General features: G+C 44.4%; 2 protein-coding genes across 3 annotated transcripts in view; one reads left to right on the top strand and one right to left on the bottom strand.

The window, feature by feature from the left end:
• LOC122927677 (RNA exonuclease 1 homolog) overlaps positions 1-19,357 on the top strand; it is a 44,691-nt gene extending 25,334 nt beyond the window's left edge. Inside the window, exons 9-16 of the mRNA XM_044279765.1 lie at positions 4,135-4,284; positions 4,478-4,591; positions 4,688-4,761; positions 8,254-8,364; positions 8,439-8,554; positions 11,313-11,451; positions 12,737-12,857; positions 19,222-19,357. Of these exons, the coding sequence (XP_044135700.1) occupies positions 4,135-4,284; positions 4,478-4,591; positions 4,688-4,761; positions 8,254-8,364; positions 8,439-8,554; positions 11,313-11,451; positions 12,737-12,857; positions 19,222-19,310 (914 nt within the window). The 3' untranslated portion in view covers positions 19,311-19,357. The remainder of the gene's footprint in view (positions 1-4,134; positions 4,285-4,477; positions 4,592-4,687; positions 4,762-8,253; positions 8,365-8,438; positions 8,555-11,312; positions 11,452-12,736; positions 12,858-19,221) is intronic.
• Positions 19,358-22,629: 3,272 nt separating this feature from the next.
• TEK (TEK receptor tyrosine kinase) overlaps positions 22,630-24,006 on the bottom strand; it is a 109,838-nt gene continuing 108,461 nt past the window's right edge. For both annotated transcript variants that reach the window (XM_044271829.1, XM_044271838.1), the window contains one exon: positions 22,630-23,222. In XM_044271829.1, the coding sequence (XP_044127764.1) occupies positions 23,148-23,222 (75 nt within the window). In that variant the 3' untranslated portion in view covers positions 22,630-23,147. The remainder of the gene's footprint in view (positions 23,223-24,006) is intronic.

Genomic DNA, 24,006 nt, shown 5'->3' with positions numbered 1-24,006 from the left:
CCCGAGAGGAGCAGTGTGAACCTGGTAGCAACAGACTGGAGCGAAAAGGGCGCCAATAGGAAGGACCCACACCACACTGCATCCGAGAGGAGGAAATGGTAGTAGGCAAGGTAGTCCCGCCAGAGCCAACGTAGAGGTCGAGCGGCACTGCAGACAACACTCTCGACCCCGACCGGTTGCGTAGGGAAACCATGTCACGAGATGACGAATGGGTACGCATCAAGGAACCCCGAACACTCCCCAGGTGGAAAGGCCAACGAACATGGTGGGTGCCGACAACAACGGGACCACACCAGAGAATGGGTACCACTCAGCTCAGTGCAGTAGCGAGCCAGCAGAGCTCGTCTACGTATATACAAGATATACAGCTGTGAATACATTGAGCATTCATTGTTGCGTGTTGGACAACAACACCTTAGGCTCACAAGTGGACAGAAGATCTCCACAGAGAAGAGTGCAAAGCTTGCGACAAGCAACCCCACCCCAGAGAGAAAAACGTATGTCGCAGGAAGAAGGGAGGCATACGTACTAGCAACCCTGCAGGCAGCGAGAAGGCCAACCCACCCACGGGAGGAGAAGGCATACACGGCCCAAACAACGCACAGAGCGCACAGCCACAGCGTCCCACAGTATCCACGGAAGTGTAAAGTGCAACCTGAAAAGGAGCTATGCACAAGACCAGTACCGGCATGCGAAGGAACGCAAGTAGCCCGCCCGGAAAAAAAAAGGGGGGAAAGGTACCTGGCAACTCTGATGGCAAGAGTGCAAAGGCCCTGAAAAGGGGGGCATGCACCTGATTATCCTAGCATTAAATGATTGTGCAATAATCCACCCAACACCGAATTTCGTGAGTGCAACTACTCCGCCCAAGAAAGGGGAACGTCCAGTACAGCATACACAAGGACAGCCGTGAATCTCGTGAGCGTACAAATTTTCGCCCATGGAATGAGAAATGGTCATGCACAAGGCCAGCACCATTTCTAAAGGGAGTGCAAGCAGCGCACCCCTGTTAGAGCCATGCTCACGGCCCGCAACGTATTTGGTGAAAGTGCAGTGATCCTCCCAAAAAGGGGGAGGGGTGCACATGGCATCCCAGGAGAGCGCGAGCATCCGCCATGGATGGGGGTCATGCACCTGGCCGGCAACGTGCTGGCACAATGACACCCAGTCAGTGAAAGCGCATGAATGTCGCCTGAGGAGAGGAGGCATGGCCACGCCGGCAGCAATCCAGCAAGAGTGCGGAACACCGCCCACGGAAGGGGGCCATGCATATAGCCGGCAGCGGATCCGGTGAGAGTGCAAGCACCCAACCATGGAAGAGGGTCAGGCACGTGGCCAGCAACCTACCGCGAGAGAAGCCAGTAAGAGTGTATGTATGCCTCCTGAGAGAAGGAGGCATGCCCAAGGCCGGCAGCAAAAACCAATAAGAGTGCAGCATTCCGCTTATGAAAGGGAGTCATGCACATGGCCGGCAGTAAATCCAGTAAGAGTGCAGTGTTCCGCTTATGGAAGGGGGACGTGCACATGGCCAGCACCGCATCTGGCGAGAATTTGGAATTCCTCCTATAGAAGGGTTTCATACACATGGCCGACAGCGAACCCAGTGAGAGTGCAGCGTTCCGCCTAAGAAGGGGGTTACACACATGGCCGGCAGGGAATCCAGTGAGAGTGCCGCGTTCCCCTAAGGAGGGGGGTCGTGCACATGGCCAGCACCGAATCCGGTGAGAGTGCAATTATTCCGCCCCAGAAGGGGGTCATGCACCTGTCCAGCATTAAATCCAGTGAGTGCAGCGTTCCCCTAAGGAAGGGGGGTGTCGTGCCATGGTCAGCACCGATCCGGTGAATGTAGTATTCCACCTATAGAAGGGGGTTATGCACATGGCCAGCCTGCGGCCAGAGAGCGCAGAATTCCACTGAGGCAGGGGTTCATGCCCATGGCCAGCACCATACTGGAAGGTGACGTCCTGCCATAGAACGGGCGGAAGAGGGGCGCCTACACTCGGCTAGCGCCGTATCCCGGGAGATGGCAAGGGTCCGCCTAAAAAGGAGACTTGCAGCCGGCCAGCACCACAGCCGGGGAGCGCGACATGTCGCCTACGGAAGGGGGGCACAGCATGCAGCCAGCACTACTGTATCATGCTGCAGCGTCCTGCGCAGCCATTCCGTTATTTAGTAACTCCGCCATGGAAGTCCTCTTTTTTTTCTTTTTAAAAACACAGCCACTCTTGAGGCAAGAAAAGGGGCCACCATACAGGGACACAGCCTTGTACAGGCTTATTAGGAAGCCCACCAGAACATAGAGGGGGTCCTCCAGATGGGAGCCGGCCCTTGGAGATGGCCGGCACCCAACAGGTTAACAAAGATCCGACCAGGGGGGCGGCGCTGCGATCCCCTGGGGGACGTGCGGGCGGGAAGAATTCGCGCCGCGAGACGTTCCCGCCCCCTCCAACCGAGGCCGGGATGTTGCGGCCTAGTAGGTCCCAAAGCCGGGGCCTAGATTTTTGCGGCGCCCGGCCGGCCAAGAGGCAGCGACGGCGAGCCGGGACCTGGAGGGAGCCGGCTGACCCATGTACCAACGGCCGCGGGTGCCCACCCCGCGGGCCGGCAGAGACAGAGGACCGGAACAGCAGGCCAAAGCCTGGGTCAAAGATTGCGGCACCCGGCCGACCCGATGCATCAGCAGTCGGCCGGGGCCTGTCGGAGCATCGCGTTCCACATGCAGGCCGCGAGGTCCTGCGTCCGGCAGCGTCTGGAGCGGCCCTTTGGCCCTAGCACACCGGTAAGGAGGGAGACCCTGGAGTCCAGCACTGCGCCCCCTGCCCCAATGGACAGGCCCCCGTAGAGGAGAGACAGGGGCAGCTAGCGCGGGCCCCCTGTACTGAACTGCGACCGGCAAGGGGGAGGGTCGGCATAACCCCTGTGTTAGGGGCAGCTAGGAGCAGGTCTCTGGCTCTATATTCCTCCACAGCAATGTCATGCTCACCCCTGTGCAATCCCCTATGGAGGGGCATTGTATTGTCGCCCTGCGGTCACCAGTATGGTGGTGGTGGTGTGGGGCTATATAATTATTAGGCAACAGCTAGAAATGAGCGACAGCCCAGGAGTCAGAAACATGGCTGTTCACCTACGGCACCCAGGGGTCAGCGTAGGTCCAGCCGGGACCAGCATGGGAGTCCAGCACGCAGGAGGCCAGGGAGGGGGACGTAGGGCTGGAGAAGCCTCTCTCTTACCACAGCCGTCTTCACCCTCCGTCCGTTCCAGCAGGGTCGCCCCTTCAGCTACTGGCACCGTAGTGGCAGGACGCTGGAGAGGGACTTGGCGTGCGGGCGACCCTTGCGCTGGCGGGATGCAGGGGAGCTGGGCTGCCCTGGTCCACCTTGCCTTCTGTGGGGGAGGCAGCAGTGCGGAGACCGGCACTGGCGCAGCTCAACCCCGGGAGAACAGAGAGGTCTAGTGCGTCTCTGTTGTCCCTGATGATCTGGAACAAAAAGAAATCAAAAAGTAAAAATCAAAAAGTGAAACAAAAGGAGAAAACAGCCCTGCAGTAGCAGGGAGTGTCTTGCCTCCTTGGACACTAAGCAAAAACTGGCAGTCTCTCTCTCCAGGCTGAGGGTATAGCTGTGGAGGAGGGGCTTAACAGTCTTCACTTAGTGTCACGCCTCCTATGGAGATGAGCTATACCCAAGGTCTTCTGTGTCCCCCAAGGAAACTGGGCGAGAAAATACCCTGGACAACACAACAGGTTGTTGCATCACACACTGTACATCCATATGCAGGAAAGGAGATGAGTCTTCTCTAGCACACCTTCTGCTTTAGGCCACTTTCACACTGATCAGTGATTGTGAGCCAAAATCGTGAGTGAAGCCTACACAGATGAGGTATAATGGAAAGATTTGCTCCTGTTTTAACCCACACCAGGTTGTGGCTCAGTCACTGATGGAATTAAAAGGTGCTAAAAATTGCAGTTTAGAATCCATACTTGTACCCCCTCCTAAAATGTTACCAAATGTATTGACTGCTTACATAATCTCCTTTCATTGGTAATCTGAATAATCATTCTGTGGAATTAATGGCTGATATCTGTGTGGAATACAGCAATACATGAAGTTTTATTACAACACATTTGCTTTCCAGAACTTGCTGGGCCTATTCTGTACAACCTACTCAAGGACTATCTTCTCTCCGAAGACCAATTAATAGAGAATGGCTATCCAAGGCCACACCCTGATAAACCTGGTAGTGCCCTAGTCCATTGCATAGTAACTAAAGCTATGTGCACGGACGGTAAGTTGTGTTACTGTCCTTGTGTAGTAATGTGATTGCTTCATAGTGGTGGTTCTGATGTCTGATGCACTGCTAGAGCAAACCACCTTGGTTCCCTATGGCAAGAGACGTGCAAACTCTGTCTCCAAGGCTGGCAGTTGAGCACAGCTTGACGGTGTATTTTAAATGTCTCTCAAATGTTTGTTCTTCCTAGCGTTAAGACGCGTGTGCTGTAGGTGCGGCGAAAGCTATTCTGTAACACCGCAAGGAAGGCATGTACGTAAGGAAGAGTGCACCTATCACTCTGGTAAAGTTTTAAAGCATAAAGGCAAGTTAGCGTGCATAAGTAATTTTGCATAAGTAATTTTAAAGCGGTAAGCCAAAATGACATTAGTTTACCCAATATTTCTGCTTAAAATTAAAGTCCCAGGTGGAATGGAAACACGCTACAGTTGTTGTGAAGCAGCTGTAGGAACACCAGGATGTCAAATGGCAAAGGTAACTTATTGTACTTGTTTATCTGTAACTAATATATTACTTCTACTTAAATGGGTTGTCCAGACTTATTTTATTGATGGTCTATCCCCAGGGTAATCTAGCAATATCTAATCCGACACCTCAAGTCCGTATTTGGTCAGTGATTTCCATCAGTTATTGGGAGCCAAAGCCAGGGGCAGGTTGAAAAAAGGGACAGGAGGATATCTTCCTATTATACCTTTCCGCTGTGTAGGCTCCATTGCTGGTTTTGGTTCACAAGCACTGATGGGAAATCACTGTGTGAGTAAGGCCTCTTTCACACGACCGTATGGCACTTTCAGTGTTTTGCGGTCCGTTGTTCACAGATCCGTTCTGTTTTTTTTTTTTGTTTTTTTTTTTTTTTGTTTTTCTTTTCCGTATGGCATGTACAATATATAATCCGGTTATTTTTGTTTGTATATGAACCCTATGAACTTGTAAAGCGCTGCGGAATATTGTGGCGCTATATAGAGTCAGAATATCATGTGAACTGGGTATCTTAAAACACAACTTTTACTATGTATTTTTAAAATTGGTTTTGAGTAAACCACATATGTTGAGACAAAACACAAATAAGTAAGAACGCCACCTGCGCGTTCAATAGGGTAAATGGGGGAAAAAAGGGTGGATCTTACCAAATTCAGTAGGGAGATCCACACCTGTAGCGTGTAGGTACATGAAGTGTGCCAAAACTTTCAGGCGCAATAATACCCATAAGATGTACACAATCGGGGATCTGATCAACTGTAAATCCACAGGGGTGATACTCTTTACCACAGTCACAGGTGATTTTGTATGTCAGTAAGACAACAAGGGAATTAAGGAGGAGGATTGGCTAACATATCGGTGACGTGAAAAATGCCAGGGACACTTCTGTCTCGCGCCATGTAAGAACTGAGCATGGTGGCAGGACAGATTGCTTCTCATTTATGGGTATAGAAAAAAATCAAACCAGGGGTAAGACGTGGCGACTTGGAGAAGAGAATCCTCCAGTGTGAGGCTAAATGGATCTTCTATTTGAAGACCACCCACTCCCTAGGTCTCAATGAGCAGTTTCTTTATTTAAGATCAAGTGAGTCTGCCTCATTGTAATCCACTGTGTACCTTTTTGTCCTTCATTTTAGGACATTAAGTGACCTCCCTTTTTGTAATATGCAATACCGGTATCCTTTTAATGTATTCAGCGATTTTTGCCTCTTAAATCCATTGTAACAAAACAAATGGCGATTCTGCTAGCTCTTAATAGTTGTCAAACATCATTGGCGCCATACGTGGGCGATGTGTGTGTGCGTCGCTTGGTTGCTAAGCTGCAGGCGACGTTCACACACTGGTTCCCAACGCACACAGACGGCGTGTGTTCCAAATGCGAACCACGAGTCTCGCATTTTGAAAGCCAGGTGAGACGGGGTTAGATTAGCCGAACACCAAGTATATTTAAATGGGGGAGTTAGTGCAATTCGGCGCTCTCCCAAACTACCACAATTGGCGGTGAGACACAGGTGGATAGGGGACACTTCTCTACACCTTGGACGCTTGTTATTAAGTCCATACAGCAAATACGACGGGGAACCTGCCTTTAGTCGATTCTAGTAAGTAGATCTCAACATTTATGATCTAGCAGCTATTCCTATGTGTAGTCTGTCATACAGGACTGATAGTGACCAATATTTTGTGTTTTTTGTTTCCCTCTCTTTCTCTTTAGTATTCCCTTAAGTTCATTGAAGTCCCATGATGAGTTCTGGCAATTCGGGATGAAACATGGCATGTAGGGCTTTGTTAAATAGGGTATAATGGGGAATAGGCCCCAATACAGGGACAGGTGCCTTATGGGGTCGCCCCTATCAGGGCGGGTGCTCTGTGTCTTGTAGGCAGGTGACCTGTATAGCCCCTAACCCTCCATTTAGGTAGGGCCTTAATTTTAGGGCATTACATGAGATTCCATCAATGCCGTCAACCACTTGAGTGCCGGTCACAATTGTCCTTCTGTCATCCATAAAAGGACCATCAGGTGTGGATCTCCCTACTGAATTTGGTAAGATCCACCCTTTCTTTTTTCCATTTACCCTATTGAACGCGCAAGTGGCGTTCTTACTTTGTGTTTTTGTCTCACAACAAATATGGTTTACTCAAAACCCATTTTAAAAATGCATAGTAAAAGTTATGTTTTAAGATACCCAGTTCACATGATATTTTGATTATTTGTTTGGGTAGTGATCTTAAACCTCTGCACGTCTATCTAGTGCGGAAGGTATTACTGAAATATTACTATATAAATATTACAGTAATTACAGAAAAAATTGTGCTGGGCATAAAATTTTCAATAGATGGTTCCGGATAAGGAAGACATATGGATGCATTTCCGTGTTTTTTTTTTTTTTTTTTTTTTGCGGACCCATTGACTTGAATGGAGCCACGGAACATGATTTGCGGGCAATAATGGGACATGTTCTGTCTTTCAACGGAATGGAAATAAGAAAATGGAATGCATACAAAGTACATTCCTTTTTATTTTTTCAATTTTTTGCAGAACCATTGAAAATGAATGGCTCCGTATACGGAACGCAAAAAACGGCTGGTTACTGCAACACAGCTCCAATTCACCTTAAACGGGAGCAGTGCTGCAGTAACTAGCTCTGTCCACTGCACATTGAATGGAGCAAACAAGATCAGATACTACAAGATCCCTACAAGATCAGATACTAATGGCCTGTCCTGAGTAGGGCTGCAACGATTAATCGATAACTGGATTCGTTGCCGACGAATCCAGTTATCGAATAATCGTCCGATTCATTGCTATGCGGGCGGGTGGTTTACTTTAAGTCACTGCATCTTTATTTTACCTTACAATGACGCTCCAGTAACAGGCAGAGCGGACGGCGGCGTAACGTCACTCATTCATGTGACGCGCCTGCTCCGCCTCCTTCATTCATAAAGTGAGCGGAGCAGGTGCGTCACGTGAGTGACGTTACGCCGCCGTCCGCTCTGCCTGTTACTGGAGCGTCATTGTAAGGTAAAATAAAGATGCAGTGATTAGTCTGCTGTGAGCAGCGGGGCCGGGGCTGTTATGGGGAGGGGGGATCGGTCTATGGCACTGCTATGGGGAGGGGGGAAAGGGATCTGTGCACTGTTATGGGGAAAGGGATCTGTGCACGGATCCCCGTCGTCCAACGACCCCCCCCCCCCCCCCCAAATAACAGCGCCGTCCACAATTTGTTTTAATATGGCCTTTGACCATAATTTTTCAAGTAAAATCATATAAACCTTTGTTTTGTAATTTTGGTGTTTTTTTCCGATTAATCGGTTTAAATTATCGACAACTAATCGCTTATTCAAATAATCGTTAGCTGCAGCCCTAGTCCTGAGGATAGGCCATCAATGGTGAAAATCCTGCAAACCCTTTTTAATTTGGGAATGGTACACGTTTTGTTTAAATGTTGTCAGCTGTGTTTTTGTTTGTTTTTCTCCTCCCTGAAGCTACATGTTCATGATGGCCAAAAAGATAACCTTGATGGGTTTATAAAAACTTTTGTAAAACTTCAACCATCGGATGGAAATCCTGGAATATTTTCAGTGGATTGTGAAATGGTAAGCAAATATAGTAAAAAAATTTTTTACTTTATTTCATTGCCTTTAATTGTCTTTTATATACTGTATTGTAGTGTTACACGACTCATGGTCTGGAACTTGCCAGAGTGACGGTGGTCGATCCTAGCTTGCAGGTGGTTTATGATACATTTGTTAAGCCTGATAATGAAATTATAGACTATAACACCAGGTATGTATTTTAATACTTGTCTTGATGTACTGTATCGTAAATGTTCCTCAAGTTCTACTAAAAAAAACAAATCGTGAATTTGTCAGTAATGTCTCAGTCCCTCCTTAGACATTTCAATCTTAAAAAATGGTTCCATGGAGGAACTGAAATTTCTCTTGTCCATTGGGCGATTTTAAATTCCCCAATTTTTTTTTTTTCTTGGAGTGCGGCTTCCATTGGAGTTTGTCATGCAGCAGTAGTATTGTTTGTATTATGTAGCATGCACCATAATGCAATGTAGAGTGCATTCATTTCAATGTGGCCACAAGACGCAGACAGCGCACATGTCATCAGCAAGTGTGACCACCTAATATATGAACATTTTGGCAGTTTGCTGGTCTGGCGTAGTCGCAATGCCAAGAAGGAAAGGCAACAGCAATAGTCTTAAAGAAGCCATTGTTGCTGCCAATCCATCTGGGAAGGTATGAGGTAATTTCTCAACAATTTGATGTGAATAATCTTTCACATTGTAGAATGATGGACAAGTGGGAAAACGGTCAAGAGAGCTGAAAGTCTTCCCACATACAGGCCTTCATAAGAACTACAGCTGTAAATCTTCAGAGATCAAAGTTTTGACAGTTTTCAGACAATTGCTGATTACAAACATTGTCTCCTGATCTCTGCTGTGTGAAACAGGCACCCGGCAGCTGTGGCCCACCCTGGAGCAGGTGCAATTTTTAAAGACTACATGGTGCATACATGTACTGAGCATGTTGTCAAGGGGTTAAAGGCCCCCATACCCACTGAAAATGGGGAGTTTGGCTGATGGTCTAATGCAGGGATGTCAAGCTCGTGGCCCTCCAGCTGTTGCTAAACTACGACTCCCATCATTCCTGGACATCTGACTGCTGTCAGGGCATCCTGGGAGTTGTAGTTTTGCAACAGCTGGATTGGTATCCATGGTCTAATGTGTGTGGCGAGCTCCCAACTTTCTTCTGATGGATGATGTTGGGAGAGCAACAGTTGGCCAAGTGTGAATTTTCACCTGATCAGTTTGTTCTCCCAGGAGATAACCCGCCGCCAGAAGTGTCTGGCAGAGGCTTTCACCCTTCTCATTGAATATGCATTCAGCCAAACCAAACATGTATGTACAGGGGAGGGGTCAGAAGAGACAGCCATTGGTCAAAATGTCAACCGGCTGATGGCTATTATGTGTATGGAAGCCTGTAGCCCTCCTAACGGGTGGTCTAGCCATAAACCGTACAGGGAAATGTCTCATTGGGCCGATGTCCAGGGAGCCGTCTGAGCCCTCCTCGCTCATACCAGCTGGGTGCATAATCCTCTTATGCTCTCAGCATTAATTATGCTAGGAACATCAGGTACTTGTGCCTCATGCCGACATCCACAGGTGTCCTCCTGAATTCAACATTATCACTGTCCTGAGGACAGTGATATAGTTGAATACTGTAATGCGGCACTGTGATATTTGGTTCTGCTGGGGCAGTATTTTGTGCTGCACTAAGGGACCGCTAGCTCTTCCTAATTATCTTATCCTTGCTTACTGTCAATCTGGATCCTGCAATGACATGTGCCCACTCTTAGGTTTTTTTTTTTTTTGTTTTTTTTTTTTTTTTTTTTGTTTGTTTTTTTGTTTTGTTTTTTGTTTTTTGTTTTTACCCTTTCCCTGGGCCACTAAGTTCCCAGTCTGCCTTTGCCTTCTAAGCACCAGATTTTGTCATGATGCCATAGAATTAAGAGGGTGTAATTGTTTTTCTTATGGCAGTTGCTGATATGTGAAAAGGAGATTCTGGACAATAACTGGAAAGATATAACTGGATGTGTCATATTGAAGGTTTTGATTGGTGGGGGTTGAATTGCTTAACACCCACCAATCACTAGAATGAGGAGACAGAAGCCCTCACTGTCTTCGCTGTAGGAGACAGGCTAGAAACTAAATCATAGGGGGCCATTTACTAAGTCTACTCTAGTTTTTGGCATAAGAAAAGTTGCATGTCCCTGGTTTTCCCATTTTTAAACACCAATGCAACAAATTTTAGTCACTGCATTATTATTCTTGCCAATGGGGAGTGGTGGAGGTATGGCAGCAATAACATTTAGCCTGGAAAGCAGCGTAAATGACTATTGAAAACGACTCCAATCTAGGCATGCTGACAGCTGAAGGATGTACGTACCTAGTTTGACTAGGGGTCCATTCACACGTCCGTAGAATGGGTTCGGATCTGTTCTGCAACATTGCGGAACAAATCCGGACCCATTCATTCTCGACTGGGCCGGAAGAGATGCGGACAGCCCACAGTGTGCTGTCCGCATTTCCAGAGCGTGGCCCCGATCTTCCGGTCAGCGGCTCCCGAAAAAAAAAAAATAGAAGATGTTCTATTCTTGTCCGCATCTACGTACAAGAATAGGCAGCTGTATGGGGGTGCTGGCCGGGTGTATTGCAGATCCGCAATACACTACGGACGTGTGAATGGACCCTTAGTGTGCATCTTCCAGCAATGAAGTCTATCACATGCAGAAAGGAGAGCGAGCAAAAGCACTTCTTTCTCATTCTAGCGGCTGGTGGAGGTCTCAGCACTTGAAACCCCTTCCCCAATCAAACTTTTGATGTCACTATGACATATCAAATGAAGCACATGGACACTTTGAAAAAAGTTGAGATTCTTTCACAAGTGTTCTTTTCTCTGCCTTCTGGGCTGTAAAATGTTTTACTTCATTGTTTTTGAGGACACTTAAATACCACTCCTTCCACCATGCACAGGTTATCTGGTGTCACAGAAGAAAACCTAAAGAATATAACCACATCCATTAGAGATGTACAGGCAATTATGCTCAACCTGTTCAGTGCAGATACCATCCTTATAGGACATGGGTTAGAGAATGACTTGACAGCACTTAAGGTATAGAAAACTACTGGTCCTGTTTATTTGTTGGATATATTGTGCATTTGAATACTTTTCTCTTTTGTAAATTTGATTAAAAACTGGGATGTGTTTAATGTATTGAAAAATGTGCAATAAAAAGATTCTTCAACCCCTTCCTTTTTTACACCCAGCCTTCCAAGAGCCTTAACTTTAGAATTTCTTTGAATTTTTAAACTTTATTTTTTATTTTTTGGCGCCCTTTAAGGGACTTGAAGATGTGATTGCTAGATCTCTCCTACCATAAATTGCCATAATTTACCATTGCAGTCTATCGGAAAATAACATGTTCTTATTGCAGGGCTTAATAAGAACTTAAAGGGGTTACCCAATTAAGGCAACTTGTCCCTCTAGCCATGTTAGTCTGATCGACCAAAGGGGCACTGCCTATCACGAGAATGGGGGCTGTCCTCCCCCCCCCATCCCCCTATTTGAATGGAGCTGCCATCATTCATGTGTGCCGCTGCTCCATTCAGCTGTATGGGGCTGTTGGAGATGGCAGAATGCAAATGCTTGGCTATCTGGCAGTTCAACAGTTGAATGGAGTCGTAGACACGCATGTCTTCTCTAAATGGGGAGTACAGACTCCAATTCTCATTAGCAGGGGCCCCAGTGGTCAGACTTCCGTATTGGGGATATGCTGTCTTAATGGCACAGCCCCTTTGATTATGGCAGACCTGGGGATGTTTGATCACCAGGAGCAGCTGTGAATGACTGCTCAAATGCTGTAGTCCCAATTGACCACAACATCTGATGGGCTAAAAGGCCATGATCTGCGTTGCCTCCAGTCATTGACCGTCGGCCGGTGTCTGCTGTGTAAAATAGCAGGCACCCACTGGCTATGGTGTCTGTTGAGGTCCAGCCATCTTTAAAGACCTTGCATATACTGTACATGTACAGCAACTGTCAGGAAAGGGTTAAGAATTCTTTTTTTTTTTTTCACATACCATTCTTAAATCGCAGTATGCTGTAGTAAGATGTGCCAAATTTGTCAGCATTTTAATAGGCTTTAATAAAGTACCCGTATAATTAAAGGTTTAGGAACACTTTAAAAACAAAACTAGGATGAGATGGAAGGGGGAGGGGTTCACCAATAGACTGGCAGAATTTTAAAGTGGCGAGAGCTGTGACAGTCACAAATTAGTGATTTATTTATTTTTTACACCTGGAAGCTAGCTCATCTTGTGTGATAAATGCTTCTCCCAATCTTCAAATGTTTTCAGTGGTTAACTGTCTTTTAATAGAATTTTCTTTTGTCTTGCAGCTAATTCATGATACTGTAGTTGATACATCAATAGTATTTCCTCATAGATTAGGCTTTCCTTATAAAAGAGCCTTAAGAAGTTTAATTGCTGACTACCTGCGTCGCATTATTCAAGATAATGGTAAGATTGTTGCTTAAAATCAGTTGTGCCTAAAGAAAAAAATGGGGATGCAAGTTATTTCATACTCTGGCTGCTGCTTAGGAAAGTTATTCATAATGGAGTCCTGCACCACAGCGTAAACGTACATTCAGACACAGGCTAACTTCCTGTACCGCAACCCACAGATTGCCACAGCTGAATCTCTGTAGGAAAGGAGTTCATGAGGAGACCGCTGAAGTCTAGCTGCCTCCTATAAAATGGAATAAGCAAAGTCGTGTGTACTCCAAAATGGGAACAAGAACTATACAGTAGTTCTGCAAAAAGACCAAGCTCACACAAGTCGCAAAGCTCTGGCAGGAAAAAATTAAAGGTTATGGTTCTCAAAATATGTTGACACAAAAAACTAAGAAAAAAAATGTACAGTATTTTTTGCCCTATAATAATCACCTGGCTATAAGATGCACCTAGGTTTTAGAGGAGGAAAATAAGAAACCTTTTTCATTTATATGTCCGATCAGATACCCCAATGATTCTAATACCCCCATGTTAATCAGACGTGAGATCCAGTGCACTTCCCGAGGGAGTGCTGCATTCACTGCTCCCCAGTCCTCCTGTGCTAATGAGCATTGACGGAAACGCTAATTAGTATTTGCACCATAAGACGCACTGACATTTTTACCCCACTTTGGGAAGGAAAAAAGTCTTATAGGGTGAAAAATACAGTATGTATTGTGCAGAAGTAGTAAAACATACAGTAAACTACATTTTAGTTTTGCCATAATCATTCTGACTCGTATTAAGGCTACCTGCACACGTGGAAAAACTGCAGCTTAATACAGTACCAGCAAAGTGAATGAGATTAGACAAACTTTGGCTACTTTCACACCTGCGTTCAGGTGTCCGCTCGTGAGCTCCGTTTGAAGGGGCTCACAAGCGGCCCTGAACGCAGCCGTCTGGCCCTAATGCATTCTCAGTGGAGGCGGATCCACTGAGAATGCATCCGCCTGCCAGCGCTCAGCCTCCGCTCCGCTCAGTGAGCGGACACCTGAACGCTGCAAGCAGCGTTCGGGTGTCCGCCTGGCCGTGCGGAGGCGAGCGGATCCGTCCAGACTTATAATGGAAGTCAATGGGGACGGATCCGCTTGAAGATGACACCATATGGCTCAATCTTCAAGCGGATCCGTCCCCCATTGACTTTCAATGTAAAGTCTGAACGGATCCGCTAAGGCTACTTTCACACTTAGAAAATTTTTCTAAGTTATAATGCAGACGGATCCGTTCTGAACGGAGCCACCGTCTGCATTAATATGAGCGGATCCGTTCAGAACGGATCCGATCGAACGCTAGTGTGAAAGGAGCCTTTCTTCCATGCAGATTTTGAAATCTGAAGCATGTCAGTTTGTGGGTTCCCCCCCCCCCTTTTTTTTTTTCAATGGAAGGATGAGATCTGCGCCAAAACCGCATCAAATCCGCAATAAAACTGGTTTAGTTGCCCTTAGCAACCAATCAGATTTCGCCTTTCATTTTCCAAAGGAGCTCTGAAAAATAAAATGTGGAATCTTATTAGTTGCTATGGGCAATTAAGGCTACTTTCACACTAGCGTCTAAGTTTTCCAGTATTGAGATCTGTCATAGGTGCTCAATGCAGGGGAAAAAAAGCTTCAGTTTAGTCCCCATTCATTGTCAATGCGGACAAAACTGAATGGAATGCTCCAAAATGCATTCTGTTTAGTTGCGTTCCCAAACCGGATGGCAAACCTCAACATGTTGCATTTTGCTTTCCGTCCTGGGATGCGGAGCAAGACTGATCCGGCATTAGCCTCAATGCAAGTCAATGGGGACGGATCCGTTTTCTCGGACACAATAGAAAACTGATCTGACTTTCAATGGAGTTCATGACTGATCCGTTATGGCAATGTTAAAGATAATACAACCAGATCCGTTCATAACTGATGCAGATGGTTGTATTATCAGTAACTAGCGGATCCACAATACACTGGAACTGTTCCGTGTGCATTCCGCATCATGGATGCGGACCCATTCACTTCAATGGGTCTGCAAATCCTGAGATGGGGAACCCTATGGAAGCACTATGGAGTGCTTCCATGGGGTTTGGTCCCATACTTCTGTTCCGCAAAAAGAGAGCATGTCCTAGTGAATGGGTCCGCGATCCGCTGCACCGCGGTCGGTGTTCGTGCATGGCCACGGCGTGCAAATGTTCGTGTGCAGGAGGCCTAAGACATATTTTTTTTTTTTTCTGAGTTTTGATAAATCTCCCTCTTTATAATTTTTATTCATATTTTGACTACTTGCTATGTGGTTTGCATCCTGCACCCAGATTGAGACGTCATTTATGTGGGGTTGTTTCTCCCAGTAATACATGTGGGATGTGAGATCTGTTATCTAGGGTGCTGTGATCATCAATAGCTCTTGTGTATGAGCACAACGTCATTCCTGTACTGACTGAGAAATTTCTTCTCCCTTGTGCGGACAGACAGGGGTGAGTGGTTCCACACTGTCTTGTCCCAAAGACCGAAATTACCCTGAACCTGTTTAATTAGCATTTAGGAAGCAAATGAACAATAAAACGTTTAGTTAAAATGCATCCATAGCCTATAATGTGTTTTATCTGTTTTAACTTTTATCTTGCTGGTTTTATTGACTATATTACAGTATATTATGACCACATCTAACAGAGTGGTTTCACAAAGAACTGTAATCCGATTAACGGAGTGCTTTGGCAGAAACTTTTCCCATGTGGACATTTAAAATTTGGTGTAAAAACAATAGTGTTCACTAAGCACAAGCTTACAAACTGGAAGACTGGTAGAGAAGGAAAGGTCTTTCCTCTTCCCGCAGCAATTGAGGGTAAAAGCTGGTTGAGCAGTGCAGAGGCTTATTGCAGGGTGTAGGCTTTTCTAAAGAGTTTGCATGGTGGAAGAAATTTTAAGGGTAGAGCAAGTATGGAGGATTTACATGAGCAGAGGACATGTAGGGGGTAGTGTATTAGGGCAGAGATGTGTGGATTGCTTTGTATGTTGTTGACATGTCTTTCAACTGCAATTTACTAGATCACCTATGCCCAGAAAAGTCAACAGATCAACAAGAGGAGCAACAGGTTAAGGGCTCATGCACTCGAACGTATTTTCTTTCCATGTCCGTCCATTATTTTTATTTTTTTCTGTGTGTTGTAAGTTTCACAAAGAAATAGAACGTGTCCTATTGTCCGCATTATGGACAAGGATAGTACTGTTCTTTTAGGGGCCAGCTGTTCTGTTCCCACAAAAAACGGAATACACGCGGACGTCATCCGTGTTTTTGGCGGACCACAAAATACATACGGTCGTGTGCATGAGCCCTTAGCCTGCAATGGAGTTGTGAATGAATTGTAGAGGTGCAATAATGTTACCACAGAGGAGGATGTTGGAGTAGTCAAAGTAGGATTTGATGGGCACATGCCCATATTAAAGGGATTCTGTCACCTTGTTTTAGCCTATATAGCTGCGGACATGCACGACTAGATCGCCGCTAGCATGTCTGCAATATACCTGTCCTATAGCGCTGTGTGCTTTTTATTGTGTTTAAAAAATGATTGTATAGATATGTAAATGAGCCTAGTAAGGAGCCCAGCTAAGCCCCCTGTAAATAACAGCAGCACCGGCTGCGTCCTCCGAATCTCCTCCTTGCACGCAAAGTTAGATTGCCGTAATCTTGCGATGCGTGAGTTTGCACATGCAAATTTATCCTGACCTCACTGAGAGCAGCTTAAGGATCCATTCACACATCAGTGTGTGTTTTGTGGACCTGCAAAACACAGACAGCGGCAATGTGCGTTCCGCATTTTGAGGACTGCACATTGCTGGCACTAATAGACTGTCTATTCTTGTCTGCTATTGCAGACAAGAATAGGACATGTTAATTTTTTTTCGGGAGCGGAATTGCGGATGTGTGAATGGAGCCAAAATTAGTAACATAAATGCTGATTTCAATGGTGTCACTCATGAGCTAAAAGTCAGTGGTTGCTGAGAACCAGCATCATACTCATTGCAGCCCAGGCCTTGAGAAGAGTCCTGGTTATACATAATCCCCTGCTCTCTCACCCACCTGCTGATGGTTGGCAGTTCTCTCCTAGAGAGAAAGGGAGAAAACTAGGTAGAAGACGGTCAGTCATCAGCAGGTGGGCAGGAATTTATGAATAACCGGGACTCTTTTCCAGGCCCAGTCTGCAATGATTGTGATGTTGGTTCTCGGCAACCACTTACTGTTAACTTATAAATGACAGACCGCTGAAATCACCTCACCTGTCTGTACTTTATTATACTGCCGTTAGTATGGGCAGCATAAAGGTGTACCAACAAATTATATATATTTTCTGAATGCTGACAACCTATGAAAAGCTTCACACTTTGGTAGAAACAAACTGTATAAATGCATTAAACATATATTTGTACCTAAAACGCACATTAAAGCAGTTTATACAAAATGGTATATAAATAATTTCTCAAGGTGTGTAAAGTTCAGAGTATATCAGTCCTGTGCATCACTATGTCCTGCACACTGCAAGTAGCTGCTATGCGACCAAAATCTACATTCTAAGAACACACAACTGTTTGAGAATACTGTGTAAGGCCTCATGCAAATGCAGACCCATTCACCAATAGGGCCGCAAAAGATGCGGAGAGCACTCCGTGTGCTGTCCACATCCGAGGCTCAGTTCTGTGGCCCCGTTAAAAAAAAAAAAAACCTGTCCTGTTCTTGTCCGCGCTTTGCAACACAGGCGGCTTCTGTTTTTTGCGGACCGCAAAAAACGTCACAGCCGTGTGCATGAGGCCTATTGCAACTATTTTCATGCACAGCTGTAGCTTGGGAGTCCTTATGCAAAAATAATTGAATCTGCAATAAAATAGGTGAGGGGTTCATACATAATGCACATGTCTACATTCTTTGCTGTGTTTTAAAGAAATGTCAAAACCACAGGAATGCATCAGCCAACTTTTGCATTCAAGTATGAGGGATTATTAAGGCTACTTTCACACTTGCGTTCAGAGCGGATCCGTCTGGGGTCTGCCCAGACGGATCTGCTTATATAATGCAGACGATAAGATCCGTTCAGAACGGATCCGTCTGCATTATATTGTAGAAAAAATTCTAAGTGTGAAAGTAGCTTCAGACGGATCCGTTGAGACTTTCAATGTAAAGTCAATGGGGGACGGATCTGTTTGAAAATTGAGCCATATTGTGTCAAATTCAAACGGATCCGTCCCCATTGGCTTACATTGTAACTCTGGACGGATCTGTTTGCCTAACACTGCCAGGCGGACACCCGAATGCTGCAAGCAGCGTTCAGGTGTCCGCCTGCTGAGCGGAGCACAAACTGTGCCAGACTGATGCATTCTGAGCGGATCCGCATCCACTCAGAATGCATTAGGGCTGGACGGATGCGTTCGGGGCCGCTTGTAAGAGCCTTTAAACGGAACTCCACAAGCGGAGCCCTGAACGCTAATGTGAAAGTAGCCTTAGATGTATAGCTTTCAATTAGAGATGAGCAATTGTTATATTTTGAGACTAGTTCACACTTTGTTGGTAAAAAGTGAATTGTATTATGGAGTCCGTTACCACGGACCATGACGCAATTCTATGATGGAATGCTTTAGAGACATACTGTTATGCAGCCCATGGACTACTATTATGACGGAATGAATAACAGATCTGTTTGTTATGCAGGAGAGGACTACCCTGCATAACAGAAACGAGACGGCTCTGTTTTGCAGCCCATAGACGTCTAGTATGATGGAATGAATAACAGAATGTCTCTAAAGCATTCCGTTATAGAATTGTTATGGTCTGTGGTAACGGAATCCATCACGCAATTCACCTTTTACCAGTAAATGAAGTGTGAACGAGTTTCAAAATATGACCTGTAACCTAGTGAGATGTGTTGACAAAGGTAGTTTTACAATGAGAATAAAACTGGTGCCTTTTGCTCCTATATCGTCAACGTAGCACCAGAATGGTGGGTGGTTTGAGGTTTGTTGTTTTTTTTTGGTCCTTTTAATATTTTTTTGTTTCAGTGGCACCGACAACCTTTGGCATTCCAGCTGTGGTGAAACTATGACTCCCAGCATGAACATTTGCCTAGCTGTTTGCAGCACATCATAGAAGTGAAGGGAGCATGCTGGGAGTTGTAGCTTCACCACATCTAGAGCTGTTCAGTGGGGCTGTTAGGCCCCTGCTCATCTGATATTGATGGCTTAGTCTGTTCTGAGGTGATCACCATCAAAATCCTTAACTCCTTATGGGTTGTTTTTACTGTATTAGTGTGTGAAATGGGCAAACCCACTTGTTTTTGCATGATAAAAATTTGAATTTATTCTATTGCTTTTAGTTAGTGGTCATGATTCAAGTGAAGATGCTACTGCGTGTATGGAACTGATGATCTGGAAAGTGAAAGAAGATACAAAAGGACGAAGATGAGTCTACATTGGCTACAAAAGCACTTACCCTTTTCCTTAACGCAAAAGAGCCTACGGTGTAAAGAAAAACTTCTGCCAGCTTTTTTTTTTTTGTACATGACTTCATTAAAGTATAAGTGGAGGTGTTGGCAATCTCTGGCATGGAAAACTACACCTCCCAGCATGCTGCATTCACTGGACTAGTTCCAAGAACAGCTGAGTGCAGGAGGTTGCTCACGTATGTGTTAGTGAATTGTAGATTTGCATAAGGTAATGTCCATGTTTCTCCAATTTTCTCGTTGTTGGACTAATAATTGAGCAGGTTGTACTTTCCTGTTTTATAGATGTTGCACTTAAGGCTCATTGTATTTCCAAATAAAGATTACTGAGCATGTGTCAATTTACTGTAGGTAGAATAGTGTACCATGGCACCAGCGTTCTTGTACAGTGTGGTGCAAACATAAGTTACCTACCTGTACTGTTAGCTTTTACAAAGTAATATGCTAATTAATGAGCAAAAAAGGCATGTAAGGTTGAGGTCACACTTAGGTTATGTCTATCCTTTTATTGTGAAAGAAGAACAGGTGCAGATCTTTCCATTAGACCTTACCTCTGCATTGGCTTCAATACTGGTTTTGTTTCACAGTCACTGATGGAAATGACTGAAGTGTGAACGAGGTAATATGATTCTATTTAAAGGGACCTTTGAGCCCTCTAATTCTAGTGTCACAGAACTTTTTTTATTTATTTGTTGGGTGCTTCTGTTTTTGCTGCATTTACTTAGGCCAGGCATGCTCAACCTGTGTCCCTCCAGCTTTTGCAAAACTAAACTCCCATCATTCCTGAATGGCAGGGTGGGAGGTGTAGTTTTACAACAGCTGGAGGGCTGCAGGTTGAGCATCCCTGTCTTAGGCAAAAAGCCAGCAGTTCAAGATGTTGTATTAAAGTCTATGGTCAGGTAGGTTCTTTTGATGTTGCAGCATTTTCTAGAGGTGAGATAGAGATCAGCTCGTGAAAATGCTGCAACACGTGTCAGCTCCCTCACTTCACCCGTCTCCTCTTCCAGATGACAATCTTTAAAGTAAGACCAGGAGCAAAGCATTAGCTGTTATAGGTAGGGAAATATAGATTTTAGAAATTGAGTCTGTAGTGAAAGCAGCTGAAACATGCTTTAAGCTGGGATCACTCACAAGCTGGTTTCTAAAGGCAATATGTCCCAGTGTAGGTCCTGCAATCTTGGTCTTGTTTTAAAAACAATTAGACTGTCAGATTTCAAACAAGACCAGGCCGGTGACATATTTAGATGCTATAGAGCCCAAGATAGGAAGGGCTAAATCAGCGCTACTTAGGCTGAACTATTAGGTAGTTTTTTTTTTAACATCTGAGCATGTTTTAAAAACTGCATGTTGAAATACACAGAATTTATTGTAAAGATCAGTGGTGGCTGCAGACAGTATCTTTTAAATACATGTCTATGCAGGAGAGCTGGAGCTCTGTTCAATTACTAGAACTTCTGTGAGTGATATTGTGACACCGCTCAGCCCATGTGATTTAGGCCTTGTGCACACAACCATATGGCTTTTTCAGTATTTTGTGGTCCACAACAAATAAATAAAAATATGGATGATGTCTGTGTGCATTCTGTGGAATGGAACAGCTGGCCCCTGATAGAACAGTACTATCATTGTCTGTTATGCAGACAATAATAGGACATGTTCTATCTTTGAATGGAAATAGAAGGCATACAGCGGTTTTTTTTTTTGGGCAGATCCATTGAAATAAATGGTTCTGTATACGGTATAATGCAAAAAATGGACCGTAAATGGAAAAAAAATAAAATGTTCGTGTGCAAGAGGCCTTAGACTGAGCTGAACTACTAGACACACCTGTTGGACTGTGAGTGGTTCTGTTTCTGGAGAAACACCCCTGTTCCTTTGGGGTTGTTGTGACTACATCTTATTTTCAAAAATGCAGCATTTTTTATTTTATTTATTTTTTGGCAGTAAAAAATGGAGTCCAGATATTAGATGTTCAGCAATAGTAAAATATAAAAACTCTCATACAAACATGTTGTTTGATAGTTTTACAGTTTTTTTGGGGTTTTTTTGGCCCCTTTGCAATTTTTTTTTTTTTTTAAAATCACAGCATGCTCTTGGTGTCAATTTGCTGGAAGTAGCTGTTGTTGGAGGTCTCCCATAGACTAATCTATGGGATAAAAATATATGTATTTAAAAAAATAAAATAATAATGCAACAAAAACATTGGGTAGATTAAAAATGCTACCTGTGAGAACAGAATCCATTATGTGATTCACTTAAATCCTGAACTTGAACCTGTCGAAAGGCAGGTTTGCTTAACTCTAGTCAGCCTAGGCCATGTCACTGATGAACATAACATCACATGGCCTAGACGTGTGATGGCTTACCTCTGGCACTCCAACTGTGTTAACACTACAACTCCCAAGCTGTACACTTGCTCTCAGAACGCCACAGAAATGAATGGAGCATGCTGGGAGTTGTAGTTTCACCACAGTGGGAGTGCCAGAGGTTAGCCATCACTGGACTAGACCAGTGTTTCCCAACCAGCGTGCCTCCAGCTGTTGCAAAACTACAACTCCAAGCATGCCTGGACAGCCTTTGGACAGCCTTTGTAGTTTTGCAACACCTGGAGGCACACTGGTTGGGAAACACTGGACTAGACAAAGCTGGAGAGGGCATCTGAACTACTGCGAGTGACGGTGACTTCTCAAAGAGCTGGTCGACACGGGTCCATGGTGTCAGACCCCCCCCCCCCCCCACAGAGCAGATACTGATGAACTATCCAGAGGATAGGTCATCCGTGAAATAATCCCAGAAAACCCCTATAAATGTACATATGGTGAATATATTTGCTTGTCATGGTTATGTATATGGTATATGTCTCTATTACAGAGGATATATACATATATAGATCCAGGCTTATTGGTGTTGTAAGTGTTCATTACATAATTTGTTCTAAAGTCAAATACTTTATTCCAACATACTCAGTTCAGGTCAAACATAAAAACACATATCCATACACTGCACATTAGTTTAGATATTTCCAGTGGCATAATATATAACCTTTCCTTGTATAGAAGAGATTTCTTAAAAGAGATGTCCAGGATTTAAAAAAAAATCTAACAGGAGGGAACGCTATAAAATAGACATTTGGGGTTATTTATCAAACTGGTGTAAAGTAGAACTGGCTTAGTTGCCCATAGCAACCAATCAGATTCCACCTTTCATTTACCAAAGGAGCTGTCAAAAATGAAAGGTGGAATCTGATTGGTTGCTATGGGCAACTAAGCCAGTTTTACTTTACACCTGTTTGATAAATGACCCCAATTACCTGTAAATCCACTGTCACTTGCATGGGACCAACAGAGAAGTAGGAGATTTACCAGGTTATTTGTTTATTTAATTTTTTTTTTTATTATTATTTGTATTTGCTGTTAATTTTTTTTATTTTATCCTAGACATCCCTTCCACGCTTTAAAATGCTGAAATATCAGACACTGATACATACATTCTGACATTACAATACCCAGAATTACAGCAGTATATACTGTATATACAAAGTTTATTTTGTAATTTGTTAATAGTCAGAATTTGTTTACAGTTAGGATTAAAAAAAACAAACGATTTTGCTCATAGAATTTGGGAGGGAAATCAGTAGTGAAATCTATGGTAATCCCAATGTAAAGAAGAAAAGGTATTTACATAGTTGTAGAAACATTTACATTGGTAACACCAGATAATTCTTATTGTACAGATTACAGACATTCTTAGACAAACATGATATTGCACACCCAAGACATTCTAAGAAAATTCATAGGACTTCATGCAGCCTCTTCTGCTGAGCAGTCAATACCGGCATATGCAAACTTCTCATAGAGCGTTGTATTCACATAGGTCTAGGAAACAAAAGGATGCATTAAAATAATAGATTCAGGTCAGATAAAAATGGTGGTTTGAGTGTAGGACTGATCGTGATCAGACCATATATGCTAGGTTCCTTCTTTGTATGATAATTTCCAAGTATCAAATAAGAAGGGGGTTGATTAAAAGAGAAGAAACAAAAAAAAGACTATAGTTAATCAAAGAAATTAGGGGTACATGGAAATAGTGCCAGTCGCACCAGGTATAACTCTTTGAAATCAATGGAGATAGGGATCCACACTCAATGATTCAGGGGTTGAGAGTAGCTTCACCACTCTGAACCAATCCCTATTCCAAAATTGGAACACTGGTGCAATAATAGACGCAAGTGGCAATGGACAGGTGAAAATAAAAAGATCAAATCCACGGTCCAAAGTCACTTGCAGAAGAAAAATTAATCTTGAATGAACTGTAGTTATTAACTAAGCAAGTGTCCACTCCTCTCTGAAAATGGAGAGGGCACGGGCTAATCCCACACAGTCACTGTTATGTGTGCAGTTGGGACATGGCTTAAATGGTCCAAACAGAAAACATACTGCTTGCTAAGTAAAGCTTGTTTGCCCTGCTCTAACGAAATAGCCCTTCTATGAAGTAACACTGACTCGACGTGTTTCTGCATCAGATGCCTCCTCCAAACAAAGGAGTGCTATGAGCAGTGGTTTAGAACATAGTAGCAGTAGAGTCACGCAACCCCTCTCACATAGGGGCAGCGTTCCGACACTATGATGGCCGTGAAGCGGCTGCCAAAAGGCTGGCTAT

Source organism: Bufo gargarizans, chromosome 1 (genome assembly GCF_014858855.1).
Source record: "Bufo gargarizans isolate SCDJY-AF-19 chromosome 1, ASM1485885v1, whole genome shotgun sequence".
NCBI lineage: Eukaryota > Metazoa > Chordata > Amphibia > Anura > Bufonidae > Bufo > Bufo gargarizans.
The sequence above is the reverse complement of the archived record's forward strand: the minus strand, read 5'-3'. Positions and strand labels throughout refer to the sequence as shown.